The sequence below is a fragment of the Heptranchias perlo genome, chromosome 23, assembly GCF_035084215.1.
Source record: "Heptranchias perlo isolate sHepPer1 chromosome 23, sHepPer1.hap1, whole genome shotgun sequence".
Taxonomy (NCBI): domain Eukaryota; kingdom Metazoa; phylum Chordata; class Chondrichthyes; order Hexanchiformes; family Hexanchidae; genus Heptranchias; species Heptranchias perlo.
The window spans coordinates 8,783,691-8,808,391 of record NC_090347.1 but is presented as its reverse complement, the minus strand read 5'-3'; the positions used below and the strand labels follow the sequence as shown (position 1 = coordinate 8,808,391).

General features: G+C 42.5%; 2 protein-coding genes across 2 annotated transcripts in view; one reads left to right on the top strand and one right to left on the bottom strand.

Moving 5' to 3' along the window:
• aspscr1 (ASPSCR1 tether for SLC2A4, UBX domain containing) overlaps nucleotides 1–4,202 on the top strand; it is a 192,347-nt gene extending 188,145 nt beyond the window's left edge. Inside the window, exon 17 of the mRNA XM_068003962.1 lies at nucleotides 3,983–4,202. Within this exon, the coding sequence (XP_067860063.1) occupies nucleotides 3,983–3,993 (11 nt within the window). The 3' untranslated portion in view covers nucleotides 3,994–4,202. The remainder of the gene's footprint in view (nucleotides 1–3,982) is intronic.
• A 10,963-nt stretch (nucleotides 4,203–15,165) lies between these two features.
• cenpx (centromere protein X) lies at nucleotides 15,166–24,648 on the bottom strand. Its single transcript, XM_068003961.1, has 5 exons — nucleotides 24,131–24,648; nucleotides 21,300–21,351; nucleotides 20,496–20,549; nucleotides 19,105–19,193; nucleotides 15,166–15,855 (listed from the first exon to the last, which is right to left on the bottom strand). Exons 1-5 carry the CDS (start codon nucleotides 24,161–24,163, stop codon nucleotides 15,841–15,843), a joined length of 243 nt encoding a protein of 80 aa, XP_067860062.1. The 5' UTR covers nucleotides 24,164–24,648; the 3' UTR covers nucleotides 15,166–15,840.
• Between the last annotated feature and the right edge of the window lie 53 nt (nucleotides 24,649–24,701).

Sequence of the window (24,701 nt, the reverse complement as noted above, 5' to 3'; positions counted from 1 at the left end):
CTAAGGATATCGAGGTTCCTTCACTGGGTGATTTCTTCAACAAGGTCTCTGAATTTTACACAGCTTGGAAAAGAATATAGTATAGAAAACACAAAGCTTGCACTCTACGCTTAATACTTGAGAAGTAATGATAATTTTGATTCTTTTTAAAAAGAAAAAAAAAATCAATTGATGTGAGAGAGCCGTACACAATGGTCTCGGGTTTAATCCTCGGTTTTGGTAAGTTAGCCGATCTTAACTGGGGCGCCACTGGGGTCTCTAGAATTGGTTCCCTGTATTCCTGTTTCTGATTACTATCCAGTGACCCCTGCTGGAAAGGTATGTGTGTGAGAAATTATCCACTTTGGTAGGAAGAATAGAAAAGCAGAATATTTTTTATAAGGTGAGAGACTAAGAAATATTGGTACTCAGAGGGATTTGGGTGTCCTTGCACATGAATCACAAAAAGTTAACATGCAGGTACAGCAAGCAATTAGGAAGGCAAATGGTATGTTAGCCTTTATTGCAAGGGGGTTGGAGTATAAAAGAGTAAGGAGGTCTTGCTGCAATTATATATGGCTCTGGTGAGACCACTTCTGTACTTGGTACAGTTTTGGTCTCCGTACCTAAGGAAGGATATACTTGCCTTAGAGGGGATGCAGCGGAGGTTCACTAGATTGATTCTTGGGATGAGAGGGTTGTCCTATGAGGAGAGATTGAGTAGAATGGGCCCATACTAGAGTTTAGAAGAGTTGAGAGGTGATCTCATTGAAACGTATAAAATTCTTAGAGGGCCTTGCAGGGTAGATACTGAGAGGCTGTTTCCCCAGGCTGGAGAGTCTAGAACTCGAGGTCATAGTCTCAAGATAAGGCTTCAGCCATTTAGGACCGAGATGAGGAAAAATTTCTTCACTCGGGTGGTGAATCTTTGGAATTCTCTACCCCAGAGGGCTTTGAATGCTCATTCATTCTGTATATTCAAGATTGAGATCAATAGATTTTTGGACACTAAGGGAATCAAGCGATGTGGGGATAGGGCGAGAAAGTGGAGTTGAGGTAGATGATCAGCCATGATCTTTTGAATGGCGGAGCAGGCTCGAGGGGCCACGTGGCCTACTCCTCCTATTGCTTATGTTTTTATGATATTAGCTGAGAGCAGGATTGGGCTTGATTCTGATGTTGTCACATACTCCCTTCCTTGGTGAGGTGTAACAGCCTGCCACCACTCACTGTCCAAGTTCACACATGAAAAATGGCCATTTGGCTGAGGTATTGGAACGGTGCTGTCGCCTGTGGCATAAACACCAACGTTAAGAGCAAAAAATCACCACGGGGGGAAGTAGAGGAGAAATAAAAGAAAGTAAAATCATGAGACCTAGCAAAAATCACTTAGACGCCATACGTCCATCCTCAGCCCTGCTGATGTGGAAAGGTTGGTGTGTATTTCACATGCTAAAATTTAATCAGCTTCAGGTTCAAAACAGGAAAATTGGGTTCATGCTGCAAGTACAAAGTGTTTTGGGTGTTGGTACAATTAGTGGTGATAAACAGCAGAACTTGGTGTTCCCTTCCCATGGGTTTCTTTTCTTGGATTGTTCCATAGCTCTCAATGAGCCATTGGTAAACAAGAACGTGGGTCAAAACATTTGGGGCTCGATTTTGGCGTTGGGTTTCCGGCGGGTTTCCAGCGGGGGGGCCCGGAAAATCACGATATCCGGTCACGTGACCGGATCGCGACGAAATCCCGGCCACTTCCGGGTACCGCGCTGACGTGAGGGGCTGCGCGCGCAAGCCCCGCTGGTGGGAATCCCGCAGGCAATTAAAGCCAGCGGGGTTCCACTTGAGTGTACTTACCTTGCTTGTTGAGGTCAGTTAATGAGCTGAATCAGCTGTCAAAAGAGGAAGTGTGGGATTTTAGGTTCAAGGCAGTGAGCTTCACACACTGGGGGAAACAGTCTCTCTCCAACCAGGCGTGTTGCAGCCAGCAGCCTGTGGCAGGTGCCAAGGTGCACTCCACGGGGGACAGCCCTCACCCACGCAGGAGGCCACCGCGTCACATAGGGCAACCCCTGCCCCCCACCACCCCCCGCCAAGCCAGAGGACAGACCGACACGAAACCGCAGCCCCAGTCCGAGGAACCACCCACCTACCCTGCACAACCCCTCAGACCAACACCTGCCAGATGGGTGGTGTGTGGACACCCTCGGAGGACGAAGAGCATGACCAGCCCCAGCAGCCTCACAGTCCACGCCGTCCGCCGCAGAGACGTGGATCCCCCCAACACAGTGTTGTTGCACGCCCACCTGCACAGCAGGAGGGAGGGCTACCGCAGGGAGAGACGCATCGCAGAGGGCACTACCCTCGCCACAGGGTCCATAGACCGAGGCGCAGCTCCCCGGACCTCTCCGAGCAGCAGTGCACAGGGAGGCGCAGATTCGCTCGACATGTAGTCGTGGAGATCTGCAGGCTCTTTCATGCCGAGCTGCTCCTGGCTGGCCCCAGCACCAACTGCTTACCTGTCGCTGTCAAAGTCACCACTGCCCTCCACACCTTCTCCTCCACATCCGTCCAGGGTGCAGCCGGCTACACCGCCGATGTCTCTCAGTCGTCTGCGCGGACGAGCCCTGCAAATACACCTGCACCTACTCTGCAGTAACACGATGGGTGGCATCAGTGGTGGGTCCTCATAGTGATACCCAGGAGCTGGCATTATTGGACACAACGGACAGGATTCGCGGAGACATGGCAGTGGTGGTGTCAATATAATGTGTGCTGTTTGTTGCTCTGAAATTCAACATAGGTAACACCCATGACAAACCCTCAGACACCCTTGTGCACCCCCTTCATGCTCACGACACGTTTGCCTTACGCTGCCTACTGCACATATGTGATGCATGCCCTGTGGCTGCAGCACAGGTGGTGGCAGGTTGAGTGAGGCTGGCCGTGAGGGAGATGCACGAGAGGGTGAGTATGGGATGGAGCAATGAGATTGTATGAGGATTGGGTTGCGTGTTAGTGGCAGGATGAGTACTGGCGAGGTGAGTAGGTGGAGGTAAGATGAGGATGGGGTTTGAGTGGGTATGAAGGGTGATATTACAGAATAGTGTTGGCGGTGCCGAAGGAGATGTGGGGTGGGGGCAGTGTTGTGGCAGACGGTGTGTAGGGGAAAGACTTCGTGTTCTCACTGCGGCTGACCTACTGCGGTCATTGCAGCGCCTCCTGCACTGTAAGCAGGTGGGCCATATGTTGGTGGCGCAGGTGACCCCATCTGCCACCTCGAGCCAGGCCTTCTTGGTGACAGAGGCAGGCCGCTTCCTCCCGCCCGCCGGGTGGAAGATCTGTGTCCTCCCCCTCCTCCTCACCCCATCTGATGATACCTGGGGTGAGGCATCATTAAACTGGGAGCTGCCTTCCCCTTGGGCTGCTCCATGCTGCAATTTGTCCCATTGGTTGCAGCATCTGTCAGTGGAGGACTGCCCCTTTAACTAGAGAGCCTCCAGCTGACAGATCGTACTGCGCATGCGCAGCCCGACCGACGCGCAGGCCAGCGCCGTGGACCCCGGAGGAGCAGGTAATTGATTCCTATTAGTGTGTTGCCTGCTACGATCGCGCGGGCAACCCACTAATTTCGCCGAGCATGTTGACCACGCTCCCGGAGGACCACGCGCTGGGAACCCGCAGGCCTGCTAAATTCGAGCCCTTGGTGTTTCTAAGAAATTCACTCTTAGAAGGAAGATCCAACCTCAAGACACATTGTTGAATAGCATTTACTGTAAGGATTTTTCTAATTACACTCATATCTAATTAAGTTTGAGTGGTATTACGGTAAAAAGTTGTTGCATCTCTACCATTTTAAAGAGTATCTTTATCACAACTTGTAGTTTTTACTAGTTTGAATTACATACCTCATAGTATTTTTCACATTGCATAATACAGCAGCTGTGATTTTTAAACCAAGTTTAGTGTTCAAGTGTTCGCTCACTTTTGTTTATTCCTATTACAGGGAAGCGCTAAGAAGAGGAAAAATGCAAGCAGTTCAGGGGCTGCACATTAACTTCAAAGAATGCAAAGCAAATATCATTGATTGCTTTTTTTGATCTATGAAAGTGCATTTTTTTGCTTATTTTTGTTTGATTATTGAATGATCTGAATTTATTAATCGTGTAAAAGATTGTTCTAGATTAGCAGGAGTTTTACAATAAAATGAATGGAAATTCTGCAGAGATGGGTCCTGGTTGTGGAGTGCTTTTATTATTTGCATACTTCTCGGTAATGCCAGAAAATAATACTTATCAAGTATTAGTCAGGATCAACATTTCCTAAAAAAAAATCTTTTGATGTCACTGCTTTTCAAGTATTTTGTTTCAAAGTAGATTGAAAGTTGTTAAATATATGTTGCTGTGATTATTTGGAATTCTTCCATGCCGTGTTCCAGCAGGGGTAAAACGGTGACGGGGTGGAGAAGATGTGGTACCCCAGTAAGTATGAAAGGCTGGTATGTCTGTTAGCGGTCACTGGTTATGCTGTGGTATCTGGTAGCTACAGACCAGATACTGTGATATGAATTCATTCGACATCCTGCACAAAAATGAAGAACAAAACTGCTTTCATGTTTTCCTTCACCAGCTCGAGGACCAGGGCGAAAGTGAAGTTTTGTAAAATGCCTCTTCTTGATCAGATTCCCCTAGAGTATATTATTTTAAAAAACCATTCAAATATCATCAACCTGCTTGATAAAATGATTGAGATAAGACTTCAGCTCTTCAAATTAAACCCCATTTTTTTTTCACGGCTAGAATCTGACCTACACAACCCTCGCAAGTGACTATTTATACAAGTGATCAAGATATAACCTTTTTAGAAGCCATAATGATGGGTCATAAAACGTTGCAGTAAAGAACAAGTTAACAAAAGTGTTGTGGAGGTTTATAGAGATCTTTTTCCTCCGGGGGCCTGTGGGAAGGATCTAACCTTTCCTTAAGTGGAGGGGACAAGCGATGATCGCGGAGATCCTGGCTAGAATGGACATGATGACCTTTTATACAAAACATAAAATTCAGAGTGTTGGTTTTTGCTTTTCAGTTTCACTTCCTCTCCGTGCTGAACTAATCCTCAAAAAACACAACACGTAATACAGTGCAGCTATAAGATCCAAATCCAATCCTCAACGATTAGTCTTCCATGTTTTTGTAATGTTATCAAAGATATTGTTAAGACTAAAAGTACTCACTGGTTTAGCAACAGTCACATAATTATGGTAACCCCATATAATGTCATGTATGGTTTGGCATCAAGTTTGTGCAGTGCTTAGTATTTTTCTGTAGACGGTTCATGCTCATTTCAGTTTTCAATATACTTGTCACTAGCTTGCATGATGTTACTTGCTCATTTTTTTTTTCACAGAAACCCTGTGTGTTGTGTTTTTGGAGGGATAATTTAGTGCTAGGAGGAAGTGAACCAGTTCCAGAACAGATGAAGTTCTGTGGAATTCTAACTGCTGGGGATGCAGGTTACATCTCTTGTATAATAGCTGTGCTTACTTGGAATGAGATGCCTTGATGGACCAGACCAAGAATTTGAGCATTATATATGCTGCGGGCCATGTATTTTCTGGCTGGGTGTAGCCAGATAGATTGTATATTTAAACTTCTGTATCAACGTAAAGGATATTTTAGAAAATTACTGTTCAGTTTTTCATAATGTTAAGGGAACTGTCTGTTTTACTTTAACTAAGACTTTTGCAACTGAAGGGCATAGCTGGACTGTTTATGCCTGGTCTTTTCAATTGCAGGACTCACTTTCACAATTCACTATGCCTTCACTGTTCTCCAATCTAAATTCCTAATTTATAAGACAAACAAAAAAAAAACACACACACAGTCGCACCAGTACTGCAATAATATTAAACTTCACAACAGTTACAATACAGTCCTCAGTTTTAGGCACATCCTTTACAGTATGACAGTCAGGGCCAAAGGCCAGCAGAGCAACTGAATGACCACACACAATTGCTGTATCTCTGAACAGTGGTTATCATCATTCGGGCCCACATTGCATTTGTTTAAAACATAATTACAAATAAGAAACACCTACTCCTTACCCATTGTAAATAAGCACTACATATTGGCTGCTTGTGGCCCGCTTGGTGTTTAAATGTGTTATCACACCCATTCTGTTTATCTTCCTTGAAAAGGGTTCTTCCTCTTCTCTTGAACTCATGTTTTTCTCATTCCAATTTTATTAACTTTGCTCTCCATATACTGCCTACAATTTCTTGGTTAAGAGGGGAAGTAGGTAATATGTAACCAGACCTCTGTTGCTCTATAACTAGCCTTTAACAAGTGCACGAAAGTAGCCTGGGTGACTCCACATTTCTTCCACCCAGTGCAGGGCTAGCCCAGGGAATTTTCCTGACGTGGAATTGTGGAGATAATAGTTCATGGTGCAGAACTATTTCACCTGAAGATTATTTTCTTTGCAATAATTCTAAAATGTGTAAGTGCATAACATTATTTTCTGTTCGTTTACTGCTGAATGACCATTAGGTTCCCACCCTGTAGGTGCAGATTTCAGCCTCTGCCTCAAACTGGCCACAGCATTCCGCCTCAGATATGGGCGGGCTTTGGGGAAGGGTGAGCAAGGAGAAAGCAAACAGGGCTTCCATCAGTACCATGTGAGTTGTGGCTCCTGCCTGCTGATAAATGGTGGCACAGTAGTGGGCATTTAAAAAAATTGTTTGACCAAAGTGTGGGGCTAAAGCCCAAAATGTAGGACACTATTCTGGTCAAAAACAGTAAGAGAGAAATGAGCGTTGACGTGACTATTCCAACGATCTCCTGGCCGGCCTTCCGTCTTCCACCCTCCTTAATATTAAACTTATCCAAAACTGCTGCCGAACTCGCACCAAGTTCCATTAATCCATAACCCATCACCCTGTGCTGGCTGACCTACATTGGCTTCCTGTGCGCCTCAATTTTTAAAATTCTCATCCTCGCCTCTCCCTATCTCTTTAACCTCCTCCGGCACCTACAACCGCCCCCTGATGGCCTCTTGTGCATCCCCAACGTCCTTCACCCCATCATTGGTGGCCGTACCTTCAGCCATCTGGGCCCTAAGCTCTGGAATTCCCTCCCTAAACCTTGCTGCTTCTCTAACTCTCTCTCCTCCTTTAAGACACTGCTTAAAATCTACCTCTTTGACCAAGCAACTGTCCGAATGTCTCCTTTGGCTCAACGTCAATGTTTGTCCGATTACGCTTCCGTGAAGCCCGCCGTGGGACGTTTTGCTACTTTAAAGACACTATATAAAATGCAAGTTGTTTTTGAAGTAGTGATCAGGATGGGTTTTAAAAGTTTGTAGATTGTAGGAGGAAGGGCAAACTGAGGCAGGTGAAGAGCGCCCGAATTCTGAGGTGCTGGGATAAAATAATTAGAGATGGACGGGATGATTCCTGATTTCAACACAATGAGGATACAGGAAGGAGGGAAAAGCATAAATCCGCATCCTGAACTAAATTATATTTCATTTCTAAATTACATATAAATTCTAAAAGGACATAGACCTGATTATCCTGGAGGACACACGGAAACCAAAGAGGGATGTGCAAATGGTAGAAACCAGAATAATGACTAGTTTAAAGCAGATGGTTTGATTGTATTTCACAAGGTAGGGGGAAGACTATTGTACTGATTTTTCCAGAGCTTCATTACTTAGAGGCCACAAGATGTTAACTGAATTTTTTTTAGTTCTTTGTTGTGCTGTCATTAAACCTAATATCACTTTGATGCCGATTTGGTTGCACTCTTAGGAATGTATCTGTGTAGATATGTGTGTGTAATATATACAATATGTGTGGATGTTTGTGTGTGTTGAGATATGTGTATGTAGATGTCTCGATCCATAGATACCAGGCTCTACTCGACATTTCAGTCAGTAACTGCATTTGTTTTAAAAAAAACAGGACGAGAGGAACAGAATGAAAGGAGAAAAGGGGTTTGGCAAAGAAGGTTCAAAGGTTGAAAATAGACTTTCATCCTTATCCTAATAAAAATATACATTGAAATCATATGCTATGAGCTCTTTAATCAACTGGTACAAAGAGGGTCATTGTACTTGTATACAGAATACAAACCCTTGTATATACTTAAAGTACTTATTAACTAAAGGGGGTTTGACACTCTTCCGTGTTAGTAAATGCACTCCTTCCGTCGCCCTCTACTAGTGTGGTCCTTTCACTGATGCCTGACACGTTCTTCTAAACCAAACACCACTTTGGTCTAGCTGAATGAACTTCAAAGTGCCTGGAGAAACCCCCTGTGTTCCTGGCACTTGCCATTGTCTTGCAGCCTGGCTCTCTTTTTCCCTGAGGTCTAATTACTTCCAACTGCTCACAGCGCTTTGAAGTGGCGAGCATGCTCAAAGCACCTGCCACAATCTGTAAAGTGCAGGTGGGGGGAAAAGCAGCAAGACAGGCTGAACTCTCTCACCAGGCCCTCCATGCTGGACTACTGCTGGGCTCATGTAATCCCCCTTCCATGAGTTAACAGGACTTAACAGTATTTTTAAAATCTAAATTAGCTAGTTCTGATACGTTCTTATAACACTGCACACTGCAGGATATTTTGTTTGCATGCAGGCAATACTGACATTTATATGTAGTCATTCCTTCCCAGAATACAGAATTTTACAACAGCCTTACAATTGCTTTTATTAATATTTAATTGCAGCATTTTGGTCAAAAATTGTTGCAGTGTAGTGTAATTGTTTTATTGCTTGTAAGCTGTAAGGATATGTTTTTGGGGAAATTCAGAGACAACTGGTAAATTGCCCATGGGGTTGCCCACAGTCAGTTGATGAGCGAGTTGGGAAAGACTTAAGGAAATTGCTCCACAGAGCCACCTTGTGCCCACAGCCCACAACTACACTGTGACAATTGACATACTAAAATGTAAATGGTAAATATGAACAGAAAAGCATGACCGATAATTGTGACAGCATGAAATAAGGTTTGTGGACAAGAAGTACATGCCCCACACTATTTTTAACATATAGATGATCTAATTTCACTGTTCCCTTAAAGAGGGACATTGTTCTTTTTGGCGAATGTTAGCCAGACATCTCCTATCAAAGCCTACTCTATAAATTGCATTACCACAGGTCTTTAGAAATGTTTTTGCTGCAGTGGATGAGAGATACTGTAATGCAGAATATTGCAGTGGCTTTGGTAATACTGTACTTATCTGAGCCAAAAGGTTGTGGTTTAAGTCCCACTCTACAACTGAAGCACACAACATAGGCTGACACTACAACATAGTACCTTGGTACCGAGGGAGTACAGGATGGTAGGAGGTGCTGTCCTTTGGAATGAAATGTGAAACCAAAACCTGTTCAAATGAATGTTGAAGATACCATAGCACTACTTGAAGAGGAGTAGAAAGTTCTCTTGGTACTCTGGCCAACATTACACTCTGAATAACAAAATAAATTAACTGATCATCGTCATCACTGCTGCTTGTAGGACTGCTGTGTGTTGAATGGCTGCTGTGTTTGCTTGTATGACAAAACCTTTAAAGTAATTCATTGTACATGATATGCTTTGGGTCATCCTGAGAGACATTAGGTGTAATACAAACTCTATATTAAAAAAAATAATGAAGCATAATTGTTGCGATGATGTATTAGTACAGTCTGTATTCTCAAAGCTGTTAAAACAAACTATTGTATCACATAGTTTTAAACAATTTTACAACACCAAGTTATAGTCCAGCAATTTTATTTTAAATTCACAAGCTTTCGGAGGCTACCTCCTTCCTCAGGTGAATTTAAAATAAAATTGCTGGACTATAACTTGGTGTTGTAAAATTGTTTACAATTGTCAACCCCAGTCCATCACCGGCATCTCCACATCATCACACAGTTTTGTCATTGTGTAAAGTCAACAGTGCCACTGCAAACAAGATGCAAGTAGAGACTGTTAATTTTCAGCAGGAATTAAACTATTTTAGAGGATACATTTTTTAAAAAAGTGAGTGAAAAGAGAATTTAACTATTTCTCTGTGAAATTGGCTGGAATTCAGGACTTTTTTTTAAAACAGGACATTAACATGAGGATGTTGGGTATGAAACTTCTTTACATTCCAACTGGTAGTAGCATCAGGAACTCCCTGATCAGGTGTTGTAGAGGTTGCGCCATCGATATAAATGTCCTTACACTGCACCAACTATTTTCAACAGTCCCCCTGCCCTTCCCACACACACAAACAAACCACAGTGATGTAAATCTCCATTTTTCACAGTATTATTGTTAAATTCCTGATGCTTATTGAATAAAATATTTCTTCTCTTCCCCCCCCCCCCCCCCCCCACATTAGGTGATTGGCAAGGGCAGTTTTTTATGCAGTGGACTGATGCTCATTGGAAACTGACTGTTATACTTATTTTAATTCAGACTCCAGGAGACTTTTAAATAATTTCTCCAGGCTAATTTCAACCCCAGATTCTTAAGTGAACCAAGTGATCTAACCCGCTGTATGAAGCGATTAAAAGGAATTTATAATTCTGCACTTGGCATACTTCTTGAATAACCCGAAGGCTTTCTGTAATGCACAGCTCCAAAAAGGTTTGCATTATGTGATGTGTATTTGGATTACGTAGTATTTGTGACTCAATTTTGAGTGTCCACTCAATCCTTTCACTTTACTTTTTGATTATCCATAAAATTTTATAGCTGAGAAGTGTGAATTTAAAGCATGCAACACAATAATAACTGCAGCAGTGATTCCAAAACAGGTGCAATAATAAACAGCTAACTGCAATGACTAACTGCCATATACGGTCTGCTATAACCAGAATGGGATGGCAAAAGGAGTTCTGTTGTTTAAATATTGGTGTAAAAGCACATGTACATATTATTGAACAAGCAGTTTGTTTTGTTGCTAAATAACTGAAACCAAGTTTCCTTCCATCACTGCTCAATGATGGCAAGTTGCATCAGTTTAGCTGGTTTAAATTCCAGCAATATTTTTACCTACACTGGTAGGTCCTAAAGACTTGATTCTTCCCAACCTGTGCTTAAGCTTCCTGGATTTGGGTAACTGGGGTGTGTCCCTACCAGGAAAGACTGTGCACTACATATAGAGCAAGCAGAAACTCTTACCTGGGTGAAGTTCTTCTAAGTTTGATTGGGAGACTCTTAAGCATGGTGATAATGCTTACATCATCAGACAGCTACAAAAAGGTTGATTTGGCCATTATGTCTATTTATATACCCATGTACTGACCTCCAATCATTTTTAAATCCAAGTCCCAGGCTGCATTTTAAAATACAATGGGGAAGGAGAATGGGAAAGTTGGAATGCACAGAATGAGGACTCTGAGATTTACTTTTTTAATTAGTCGTTCTCTCTGGAGTAGGGGCCAGTATGTCAAAGTGGTGCATTTGAGGACCAGCAGCCTCCTGAAAAACATGGCCTTATTTACAGCCAAGTCCACACGATAATACAGTACAAATGTGGGTTAGTCCACACCATCATCTGACCTGACCAATTAAGGCTAGGTTGCAGCAGTCTGTGCAGTTAGCTTTAATAACCCCAGATTAGGTAGTGGAAAAGCAGACAAGATTCTGGCTTTTGAGCAACAGCTGGTGACCCCTGCAAGAAACTGTATGTGAGAGGACAGGTATCACACTCATTCATTCATGGGGTGTGGGTGTCACTGGCCAGGCCAGTATTTATTGCCCATCCCTAATTGCTCTTCAGAAGGTGGTGGTGAGCTGCCTTCTTGAACCGCTGCAGTCCATGTGGTGAAGGTTCTCCTACAGTGCTGTTAGGTAGGGAGTTCCAGGATTTTGACCCAATGACAATGAAGGAACGGCGATATATTTCCAAGTTGGGATGGTGTGTGACTTGGAGGGGAACGTGCAGGTGGTGTTGTTCCCATGTGCCTGCTGCCCTTGTCCTTCTAGGTGGTAGAGGTCGCGGGTTTGGGAGGTGCTGCAGTGCATCCTGTGGATGGTACACACTGCAGCCACGGTGCGCCGGTGGTGAAGGGAGTGAATGTTTAGGGTGGTGGATGGGGTGCCAATCAAGCGGGCTGCTTTGTTTTGGATGGTGTCGAGCTTCTTGAGTGTTGTTGGAGCTGCACTCATCCAGGCAAGTGGAGAGTATTCCATCACACTCCTGACTTGTGCCTTGTAGATGGCGGAAAGGCTTTGGGGAGTCAGGAGGTGAGTCACTCGCAGCAGAATACCCAGCCTCTGACCTGCTCTTGTAGCCACAGTATTTATATGGCTGGTTCAGTTAAGTTTCTGGTCAATGGTGACCCTCAGGATGTTGATGGTGGAGGATTCGGCGATGGTAATGCGTTTAATGTCATGGGGAGGTGGTTAGACTCTTGTTGGAGATGGTCCTTGTCTGGCGCAAATGTTACTTGCCACTTATCACTCCAAGCCTGGATATTGTCAGGTGTTGCTGCATGCGGGCACGGACTGCTTCATTATCAGAGGGATTGCGAATGGAACCGAACACTCTGCAATCATCAGCGAACATCCCCATTTCTGACCTTATGATGGAGGGAAGGTCATTGATGAAGCAGCTGAAGATGGTTGGGCCTAGGACACCGCCCTGAGGAACTCCTGCAGCAATGTCCTCGGGCTGAGATGATTGGCCGCCAACGATCACTACCATCTTCTTTTGTGCTAGGTATGACTCCAGCCACTGGAGAGTTTTCCCCTGATTCCCACTGACTTCAATTTTACCAGGGCTCCTTGGTGCCAGACTCGGTCAAATGCTGCCTTGATGTCAAGGGCAGTTACCCTCCCCTCACCTCTGGAATTCAGCTCTTTTGTCCATGTTTAGACCAAGGCTGTAATGAGGTCTGGAGCCGAGTGGTCCTGGCGGAACCCAAACTGAGCATCAGTGAGCAGGTTGTTGGTAAGTGCCGCTTGATAGCACTGTCGACGACACCTTCCATCACTTTGATGATTGAGAATAGACTGATGGGGTGGTAATTGGCTGGCTGGGTTGGATTTGTCCTGCTTTTTGTGGACAGGACATACCTGGGCAATTTTCCACATTGTTGGGTAGATGCCAGTGTTGTAGCTGTACTAGAACAGTTTGGCTAGAGATGCAGCTAGTTCTGGAGCACAAGTCTTCAGCACTACAGCCGAGATGTTGTCGGGGACCATAGCCTTTGTTGTATCCAGTGCACTCCACCGTTTTTTGATATCATGTGGAGTGAATCAAATTGGCTGAAGACTGGCTTCTGTGATGGTGGGGCTCTCGGGAGGAGGCCGAGACAGATCATCTACTCAGGACTTCTGGCTGAAGATGGTTGCAAACACTTCAGCCACTTTTGCACTCACGTGCTGGACTCTGCCATTGTTGAAGATGGGGATGTTTACAGAGCCTCCTGCTCCCGTTAGTTGTTTAATTGTCCGTCACCATTCACAATTGGATGTGGCAGGACTGCAGAGCTTTGATCTGATCTGTTGGTTGTGGAATCGCTTTGCTCTGTCTATAGTGTGTTGCTTCTGCTGTTTAGCATGCATGTAGTCCTGGGTTGTAGTTTCACTAGGTTGGCACGTCATTTTTAGGTGCTGCTCCTGGCATGCTCTTCTACATTCCTCATTGAACCAGGGTTGATTCCCTGGATTGTTGGTAATGGTAGAGTGAGGAATATGCCGGGCCATGAGGTTACAGATTGTGCTGGAATACAATTCTGCTGCTGCTGATGGCCCACAGCGCCTCATGGATGCCTAGTTTTGAGCTGCTAGATCTGTTCTGAATCTATCCCATTTAGCACGGTGGTAGTGCATGGTACTGAAGAATGTTTGGTCCTGGGGTAAAGTTCTACAGGTGCCAAATCAAAAACCTTTAGCAGTGGAATTGGGGAGAAAAGTGGCTCAAAAAATTGAACATCTATAGTTATTGCTGTTGCTGGATGATAAATTTCGAGGAGATCTGTTAATGCTAATTGGTAGCAGGAATACAGATGTTCCACCAGCCTCTTTGTATATTTTGATCAAGTGTCTTGTCCCCATAGGACGTGGGCTTCTTAGTTCTACCTACAAACAATAGAGTGACCTCTGTAACTGCACATGAGATTTAGGTGAAGCAGGATAAAAGAATAGAACTAAAAGCTACACAATGGAGACTTGCACACTGTTAAATAATTAGATAAATAATTAGCCAAGTGAAAAAGTTGCAAGCCCATTAGGGTGTTAGATCTGCTGGTGAATAAACATATGAATATTATTCTGCATGATCATCTTTAAAATAACAAAAAATTATAAATGTTACACCCTGCCATGGATACCAGATATGGTAATGTCTGAGCATATGGAATGTACTGAAAAACTATTTTTCTGTGGGTGTTCTGTGGTTTAATGATGGTAACAGTGTAGTTGCTGAGGGAACATTTGGTGTTTACTGCATGTTTTTCCTTGTGCTAGGATTAAGACGAGTTAGCTTATTTTAAATTTTAAAGTTCAGGGGTATCGGGGCTGAATCAGACTAATGTGAAAATAGTTCACAATGGGGGTTACTTCTTGTGTCCATTTTAAAAAATCATATATACTTTTTGCTGGAAATTTACGGTGGCAGTTGAGTTACAGCCCAGTTAATTGTGCTATCTGAGGCAAGAATAGTGTGGTGCGACGTATAAAGGTCATTGAAGCTCCCAGGTAGGATCAAGCCCACAAGAAGCCGCCTTTAGCTGGAACATTAGTGCACATGAATAAATGCTTGAGAAGGGAGAATTGCTGTGAAATCAGGTTAGTTAACCATTTGTTTGCTGAACAGGTTTAGTTTTTAATTTTCTGCCAGAAACAGGAATCAGAGGGTGGTCTTATTCCAAACTCCCTTCTGAGGGAGGATGAGAAACCAACTGTCACAGGATTACATGGAGCTGGACTTTTTCAGCAGCTATAGGGATTTCATTGTCAGGAAAGATGATGGGCCAGCATTTGCATGCACCTGTTGGCCCCTGCTAATGAGGTGCTCCCCCACTGACCCTGCCAGATCAGGATTGCTACCCAAGCAAATTCGGGGCTGAAAACCAAAAATACTCCACACAAACCCCCCCCTACGGGAGACTTGCAATATATAGGAGTGCAAAAAGAAAATGGTGGTAAAAATAATAGAAACACTGATAAGTGTAAGAAAAGAGAATCAGTAAAATAGCCTGAAATTATAACAATTAACTTCTGTTTTAATTTATTTGTACAAAAATGTACATCTTGGTTACAATAGGCACACAAAGTAAATGATTCTGATGTCAGCATTGATGGTTCTGTTTTAGCTTTAGTCGTGTCCTGTACTATACACCGAGCCTTCACCTAGGTTTCTCAGTAACCACGCCTTTGAATGTTTAACACGAGATTACAAATTGGTGTTTGTTAAATCTTGGCTTCAAGGCAACTGTCTTAAGCTTTTTCGATGGCGTCTTAAAAATAAAACTGATCCACCTGGGGTCCAAAGTGTGAAACCCTATAGTTTAAGGGCATGAATCTATATTCTGCCCCACTATGATACAACGTATTGTTACACCCACCAGTTACATCTCTTCGAATGTGTACATGTTTTAAAGAAAAAAATATCATTTTGGATTTAATGATACAGTAACATCAGAATACTGAATCGTTCTGGTAATGAGTAAAGAAACAATAGTTTATATAGAATAGCTACACACAAATATATATCCATCGTATTTGAATTGTGAACAAATATAACCACTTGTAATCCCATAGGTTCTATTACAGATGACAAATGGTTTCAATAAATGTATTGCACAGGAAGCACCATATCGTTCTCTCATTGGTTAATTGTTATAGATCGGCACCACCTAGTGGAAACAAGTCAAATCCTAGAAATCCAAAAGCTGCAAAGAACAAGAAAAACATCTTAAAATACAAAAACAAACTACGGTGGAAGCTTAACATTTCAAACAGCAAAATGAAATGTAATACTTGTCATTTCAACAAGGATGGAAATTGATCAGCGCTGTGGAGGCTGTCAACAGGATCACTGGAGGTGAGCACATGTTCCCTTCCACACTCACCACTGTAGTTGGTCAGGGAACATTTCTGGTTTCTGCTCTCTGCTCTGTTCTGTCAGTTTATTATATATCATTACAACAGTACTGCAATCAGTACTAAAATTCAGGGTCATTTAAAGCTGACAGCAAAGGTGGACATTCACCCTGTTATTTATTTGCCAGACCAATCCAAAAGTAATCCTACTGACCCACGCTCTCCCCACTGGCCTGTGTCTTCCTCTGTTTCAAATGTTTATCCACTTTGCCTTCAAAGATGTCATGGTCTCTGTCCCACCCATTCCCAGTGGCAAAACTTTCCAATACTCCAACAACCATTTGTATAAAAAATGTTTTTCCTAACCCCTCTCCTTACTCTTAGTAATAATTTTAACTTGATGGCCTCTCCTGCCTTCCCAGAGGGTTGTCCTTCCCTATTCACCCACTCAAACCCATCATAATTGTTTTCATAAAAAACTCAATTTAGTCAATTTCTCTACTCCAATAGAAATAGTCTTTCATCGCAACTAGTTTTTCAGCCCTGGTGAATCTCTGTTCTCAATGTTCTATGGTTTTAATATCTTCTGTAATGAGGTACCCAAACTTGTACAGTGTCCTAATCGTTGCCTCGTACAAATATATCACATTACTCTTGTACTCCATTGCCCTTGACAGCGAGTACTGAAGAGGAACTTCACAGCCAAGCACAAATACCAGTCCTCCCCAAATGCACGCTTTCAGTGGAGGGTGCCAGATAGCAATCAGGAGTGGGAACTCTGGCTGATTTTTTTCCTCCCTATTCCAGGGGTACAGAGGCTTGTGTGTAGCATTCTTGCTGGGAATGCACAGCTCAAAGATTGAATCTGCCATCTACTGGATGTATACAGCTCAATTCCTCATGGACTTGTCTGAGCCAGGGGAAACATAAAACTCAAGAAACGGCTGGAATATTTGCCTACATCCTTTTCTAGTGACTTTAAAAAAAAAGTATAGTTTAGCTTCAAGAAAAGAATGTGTAATGCCAGGATTAATAGAGAAGACTCTCTTCATTAGGTATAATTGCTCATTCTCATCATTCTAATGATTTTGTGCTGTACCTTTTCCATGATTCTGATATACTTCCTATAATGGGATGCCAGAACCACTCAATACCCCCTAACTGTAGCCTAACCAACATCCTCTATAAATTCATCATTTCCTTTTTATATTAAATATCCCATGGATTTAAAACCTAGATTCACTTGTGCCTTTTTAAAAAAAATGTTTTTTCTACCATCCATTCTACTTTTACAGAACTATGTACCTCGATGCCGACATCTATTCCTCCACTACTTCCTCTTCCCCCCAACAATGTAGTTCACATTTCCCTGAACTGCATCTGCCATTTATATACCCACTGTTATGGTGTCTATGCTCTCCTGAATGCTTCCTAAGTTTCCATACCCCCTAATTTGGCATCAGAAAACTGATACCTCGGCTCATTTCCAATCATTTATGGAACTAGGGGGTTCCTGGGGCACAACATGATCCACTTTTTCAAGCAATCCGGGCCGGGGGGGGGGATTTACCCCTACACTGTGCCATGGCCATCTCTCGACCTGTGTAGCTACATTCCCTTTAATACCACATGCCTTCATTTTCGCAAGTCTCTACTGTGACACCTTATCACAAACATCTTCTGAAAATCTAAACACCCACCATATTTCCTTCGTCTATACAATATGATTTCTTCAGTTGAATTAATCAAGCATGACTTGCCTGTTATAAGCCCAGGACTTCCTAATTTCACCCCAAATTGTGGATTGATCATTACTAAATGCTCAGCATCCAACTGGGCTCAATCTCCACTTTCAAGTGATGCTGGACAATTGATGGAACTTTCAGGAAACTAAACAGTGGGATTTTGTTTGTTCCACAGGAAAGATTTTGACTTGATGGTTTTGGCAGCAGCATTTTCTCCCCATTAACAGACTTCACTTAAAAATAGAATCGTGTGTTAAGGACTGACCTGCCATGGTATATTTATAATGGTAAGTCATCTGGCAAAATACACTGCTCCAAATGATGGTATAAGAGCAGAGTGTTGAAGGCACGTCGTTCCTTGTCGCTTGTGTGTTCTATTTAACTGTTGCATGCAAGCAGCTGTTCATGTAGTTAGTCAAATTGAGTAGAAAACATGGTGATGGAAAAGGAGCTGCAACAATTAAGATTTTTATAAAGAAAGACTTGCATTTATATAGCGCGTTTCAAGACCTCAGGACGTCCCAAAACATTTTACAACCAACGAAGTACATTATTGAAGTGTAGTCACTGTTGTAGGAAAGACAGCAGCCAATTTGCACACAGCAATGTGATAATGACCAGAATAGTGTATTATCAGTGGTTGTAAAATGCTTTGGGACGTCCTGAGGTCATGAAACGCGCTCTATAAATGCAAGTCTTTCTTTATAAAAACCTTAATTGTTGCAGCTCCTTTTCTATAACCATGTTTCGTACTCACTTTGGCCAACTATATGAACACCTTCTTGCATGCAACAGCTAAATAGAACACACAAGCGATTAGGAATCATGTATTAAGTTAAAATAGTCAGAGACTTGGAGTTCCACCCATGTAAAATTTTGATGTGTACTTTGACAGAAGAGAAACGTTTTTATAGTTTCTCTTGCAAGTCAATATCTATGCCTATCTTTACAAGTATTTTTCTAAACCTTGATGTGATTGTTGTATAAAGTTGCTTTCCCAATCCTTATTTTAGTATGAAGAATCTGTGCTCCTTTTACTCGAAAGGGAAACATTCTTGCTGTGTGCATGAGAGATTCTACTCAATATATAAAAGATAAGTTGCCATTATTCCTGATTCAACATGATATGCACGTCCCATTCAGGCTGTGTAGTTCTGCCCATTTCAGCAGCTGTAACCTTATATGCAAGCTGCTTGACATACTGCAGATTAAAAATGGTCGTCTGAACAAGTTGATATAACCAGATCATTTTCTTGGAAAGAAACTGCCCATTACATAAGTTTTGATTTTAATTAAAGCAGCTTTTTCTTTAACCTTTTCCGCACCCACAATCTGTAAACTTCAGTTACATACCAGCTGGGGCAAAACCTTCTCAAAATGGTCAATGTCCCCTGACTTAGAGTCTTCAGAAAATGCCTGTCTGGCTGTTCGTGCTGCTGCCTCTAGATGCAATACAATTATAGAAACAGGTTGCATATTAAAATAAGTGTGTAACAAAGACATCACAACACAAGCTTTGGAACTTTTATGCCACTAGTATCAGCACAAGTGCTTGCAGGACAGGTACAGGAGAACTGCCTTTACTCTGCTGACTAAGTGTAATTTCCAATTAGTATTGAATTAAGAGGAGCCCTAATCTGTGGGTTGCAACAGCAAACTTGCATCAACAACCTCCATTTATAGAACACCTTTCCTGCAGAAAAACATCCCAAGGTGTTTCATAGGAGCATAAATCAGACAAATATTGACACCAAGCCTAAGAGGAGATATTATGACAGATTACTAAAAGCTTGGTCAAAGCAGACATAGGTGATATTACAGAGATGGAAGTAGTCAGTCTTAGTAATGAAGATATAGGGTCGGAAGCTCAGCTCAGGGTCAAATAGGATGCCGAGGTTGCAAACAGTGGCCAGAGAGGGGGATGGAATCAGTGGTGAAGGAGTGGAGTTTGTGGCGGGAGCTGAAGACAATGGTTTTGGTCTTCACAATGTTTAACTGGAGGAATCCAGGACTGGCTGTCAGACAAGAAGTCTGATAACACTGAGGTAGTGGAGGGGTCGAGAGAGGTGGTGGTGAGGTACAGCTGGGTGTCATCAGCGTACATCGTATCTTCAGATGACATTGAAATTTTCACAGAGGAGATATTCATCCCATCAGGTAAAGGCTGGATTTGAGCAAAAGGTCCTAGAAATTATAGGTATTTAACTAAAGTTATATTTGAATGTAAATGAATAGTACATTAGAATTCCATACTTGCACCATACGCGGTAGGAGTGTATCCAAACTCCACTTAAAGCGAAAAGAGGTTACAAAAAAAAGTGAGTATAACAAGCTCATGTGTCTGGACTGCTGGGATCGGTTTAAAATTGTTCAATTAGTTTGTGATAAAAATGTTCATGTAACTGCTGAAGTTTCATTTCATCCATTGCTGTAGTTTAAATGCAATTTTAAAAGTGAAAAAAAGTTCATACAAACTTCTATCCTCACTGCACCCTAAAATGGAGCGAATAATTTGGTTGCTGAAGTGCAACCAAAGCCAATTCTTCCCTCCCCTGACCCTCTGTTTAATTGGTTGAACAACTCACCTACAGTTGGTTTCAAAACTCGATAAATTGTTTATTATTCTTGGTTTGTTTGAGTTTTACTGCCCTATACCTTGTGATTAATAAGGTTTTAACATGCTAATCCCATCCGAATGCATTGCACACAAAGTCCACTGCAATTGCTTAGCTTTACATGCTTACCTACAACAAATATTTTTAGCATTTCAGACATAATGATGACAGCATCGCCGCTGACTGCAAGTAAACAGAGAATAAGGTATTCAGTACTTTGTCCACGTTTCTTTTTAAAATGTCATTTTCAGTGATTTACAAACCAGCAAACAAAACAGTTACTAAGGTCATTACTGTTTGCTATCTGTAGATGGAATCATTTGCAGTGAGAGTAGTGGATCTCTGGCAGTAAAACAATTGTTTAGTCACAGGTCTGACATTGGAACTCCAGTATTAGTTACTGATAACAGATGGACCACTACACGGAATGTCTGCCAAAGACTCGCACTCCCTCTTCCCTCCCAACTTTCTTCTCCCTCCTTGTGTTGAATTATCCAACCTCTATTCGAAACTTCCCCAGCAGTAATACAGCCATGGGAGATTGAATGCAAGTTCCCATCCAATGGCATAGCTTTTGTAAAATTTATATTTTTTCACTTGTATTTGCTGTAGCACCTGATGATTTTTTTTAAAAAAAATTAAGCTCAAGGTCTGTACAACTTGCCCTAGTTTTCACCATGGGGTGAGGTGAGAAGAGAAAGCTCCTGTCTTATACTAGAAAAATCATAAATTGACAGCTGAGATCACTGTGGAAAAGCTATGGAGCTTGACCTTTGCCCTAGACTTCCACATAGTATTACATTGGTGTACTTCAACCACAGACATGAGTCACCCTTTAACAATGCCAGTTTGGCAATTGTAAAAATGTTTTAAAAAAAACTTTTTGTTGGCTATCCTACTTAGAAAGACATTCAAAACAGACTCCTTACTTACCTTTGGTTTTCTGATCCTTAAAATAGGAGTACAGTAGTTTGCTGACCAACTCCTGGAACAAAACAAAGTGTCATGCTGAGCAGTGCCATTAGGGTTACAGTATCTATCAAGTCACTAAATAATTGAGCCAATTATATTTCCTTCAGAGAGGATTTGCCTTAGTTTCTCTCTCTCACAATTCCACAACACACTGGCACACCAACACCTTAAGCAGCTCTTGTATTCACATTTCAGTACTACATAGGCTGGCTTATTGGAAGAAGTAATGCAAAAGACTTCAAAATGCTGTTCACCAAACTGACTTCTAAAGGAGACATGTATTCTTCTGAAATGTCAGGCAATTCAAACTTTGAAGGAAGATGTCATCCTGCTACCTTGCTTCAGAACAGTTGGTGCGCGGGGATATTATATATAGGGATATTTGAACGTTCCCCTTTCCGAGATCCTGCCTGTGGACAGTGAATTATAATCAGCACTCTCCATTCACTATGTCACCTGCAGCAAATTCTGTATAGATTAAATATTCCCAAATTGATCCAACCAGAGTTTCTAAGCATGAAAACATCTACAGTTAGGAAACATATTTTGCGATAAACATGCTTTAGGAAGAGGCTTTTTGCAGCAAGATTGTTGGATGTAAAATGTTCAAGATATAAAAGTTATGATTGCAAAGGCAAAAGGGCTGAATTTACTTTAAAAAAAATAGTATTTATTTTGAGATTATTTGAACAGCAAATATTGGTACAATGTGGACCAGCACTGAACCATATTAAAGCAAAAGACTTCAAAATACATTGGAATGGAAGGAACTGGAAAAACAGTGGGAGGCACAGGGTGATCCAGAAGGAAGGAAATACTACAAACCATTTTGTGGGTTACTGGTAAGTTAATGTTATTCCCTCTCATCATTCAACATACACTGAAATCCAAAAGGATCAATACAATCGGGAATTCCCACAGACTGTGTCCAGGATAATATCGTTTTGTGAATTTCCAGGCTGAAGTGAAGCACTGAGGAATTTTTTTTTTTTTTTTTTTAAAAAGTCCCCATTTTTGCAGCAGGTTCAGGACCAAGCACTCCAAGGTCAGTTCGCATTGGTCCAAGGCAGAACAAAACTCCTGCTCAACTTTAACCACAGCCTCAAATTAGCCCTCCTGATGCACCATAGAATTTCCCCATACTACCTAAAAATTTGGACAAACTTGAGCACACTCACACTGACCAGGAACTGGTGCTCTGCTGTGTGCAATTCCAGGATATGCAAGATTAGAGGGGATTGTCTCTTTGACTCTTTGCCTATGTTCCAATCTTTAGTTTACACACTGATAATCATGAAGTACAACCAAGCAGCATCCACCCATTACTTCCAAGCTTTATCTACACTGATGATACCCAGCTTTATCTCTCCACCACCTCTCACAACCCTGACACTGCCTTTGTGTTGTCAGATTGCTCATCTGACATGCAATCTTAGATGAGCCATAAATTCCCAGTTAAACGTTGGGTACACCTAAGCCATTGTTTTCTACCACATCACAAACACCATACCCTCATCACTAATTCTTCCTCCCTCCCTGGCCACTGTCTCAGGTTGAACTAAATGGTTTGCCACCTTAACATCCGTGAACTGAGATGCCAAATCCATAATCCTCTATATCACAAAGACTGCCTACTTCCACCTCCGTAACATTGCCTGTCTATGCTCCTGCTTCGGCCCACCTTCCCTCCTATAGCTGAGTTTTTTTTTAAAAAACAGCTTTCATGATTTTCTCCAGTCTAAAGTTATGTATTACGGAAATTCCCATGTTCTCCCTCCAACAACACATGGTAGCTGCTCACTGACTTGCTTGCCACTAAGATTAACCCCATCCACCACCCTAAACATTCACTCCCTTCACCACCGGCGCACCATGGCTGTAGTGTGTACCATCCACAGGATGCACTGCAGCAACTCGCTTCTTTGACAGCACCTCCCAAACCTGCGACCTCTCCCACCTAGAAGATAAAGGGCAGCAGGCGCATGGGAACACCACCTGCACGTTCCCCTCCAAGTCACACAGCAGCCTGACTTGGAAATATATCATGATGTGGAGATGCCGGTGATGGACTAGGGTGGACAAAGGTAAGGAATCTTACAACACCAGGTTATAGTCCAACAATTTTATTTTAAAATCACAAGCTTTCGGAGATTATCTTCTTCGTCAGGTGATTATCTCCTTCGTCACTCACCTGACGAAGGAGATAATCTCCGAAAACTTGTGATTTTAAAATAAAATTGTTGGACTATAACCTGGTGTTGTAAGATTCCTTACGTTTGGAAATATATCCGCCACCTTTTCAAGGGCAATTAGGGATGGGCAATAAATGCTGGCCTTGCCAGCAACACCAACATCCCATGAACAAATAATAAAAAAATCTGTTCATCTACCTCTACCGCATTCCCCTCCCCAGGCCAGACCTCTCCCAAGGCTTATCTTCCCTGAACCCATGTCTTTCTCTAGTTTCTCTCTCATCTCCTCCTCTTTGTGTGACTGAGACCCACCTCCTGGCTTCCTTGACCCCATTCCCATTAAACTGCTGGCAACTAAGGTGCTTCTAGTGTTTATTTCAGTGTCACTGCACACAAGCTAAAACAAAGACTTTAAAAAGTGAAAATGAAGGCGGTGAAGATTAGATAAGATTTTTAAAAAACTACACATGGGAGGAATTTGATACAGATTAGCTTCTATAAAAATTAATTTAGTTCTTAGGACAGAGTTCTTTAGAACTAAGGGTTCAATAAAGCACAACATATCCAGCTACTTAACAAATACTGATTAAATAAACTTACTTTCTTAAATTTGGCGCGCTCGCTTCGCTCCATTCTCTGGCCTTTCACAAACGCGCCCCCTTTCCGGGATAATCCCGCCCCTGCCCGCAGTTTATTCGTCCAATTTCTTTATGACGCAGTTGCACATCAATTTCCCCTGCTTTTGATTGGTCAGTTCTGCCATCAATCATTAGTCACCGGTTTTTGACGACACGACGGACGGCGCCGGCAGCAGGTGATGGGACCCGGTTGTTGACTAAAACATCAGCTGCACCGGCGACAACATCCAACTAATTTATAATCACTGACATTTTTTTTTACACCCACCTAATTCGCTTGATGTATGTTTGTGTATGTGTTTTTTAAAAAAAAATATATATATTTTTGTTTTGGGTGACACGCGTGTGCGCGACGACTACACACACATAGCCGTACGCTGAGCCGCTCACCGCCGTACGACGACTACACACACAGCCGTACGCTGAGCCGCTCACCGCCGTACGACGACGACACACACAGCCGTACGCTGAGCCACTCACCGCCGTACGACGACTACACACACAGCCGTACGCTGAGCCACTCACCGCCGTAC

Bases quoted from the DNA above. Each gene is read 5' to 3' on its own strand.
- cenpx (XM_068003961.1), bottom strand. From the start codon at position 24,163: ATGGAGCGAAGCGAGCGCGCCAAATTTAAGAAA. The intron at 21,352-24,130 runs GTAAGTTTATTT...GTTTTGTTCCAG, and splicing joins AGCGCGCCAAATTTAAGAAA to GAGTTGGTCAGCAAACTACT. The intron at 20,550-21,299 runs GTAAGTAAGGAG...GTTTACTTGCAG, and splicing joins TAAGGATCAGAAAACCAAAG to TCAGCGGCGATGCTGTCATC.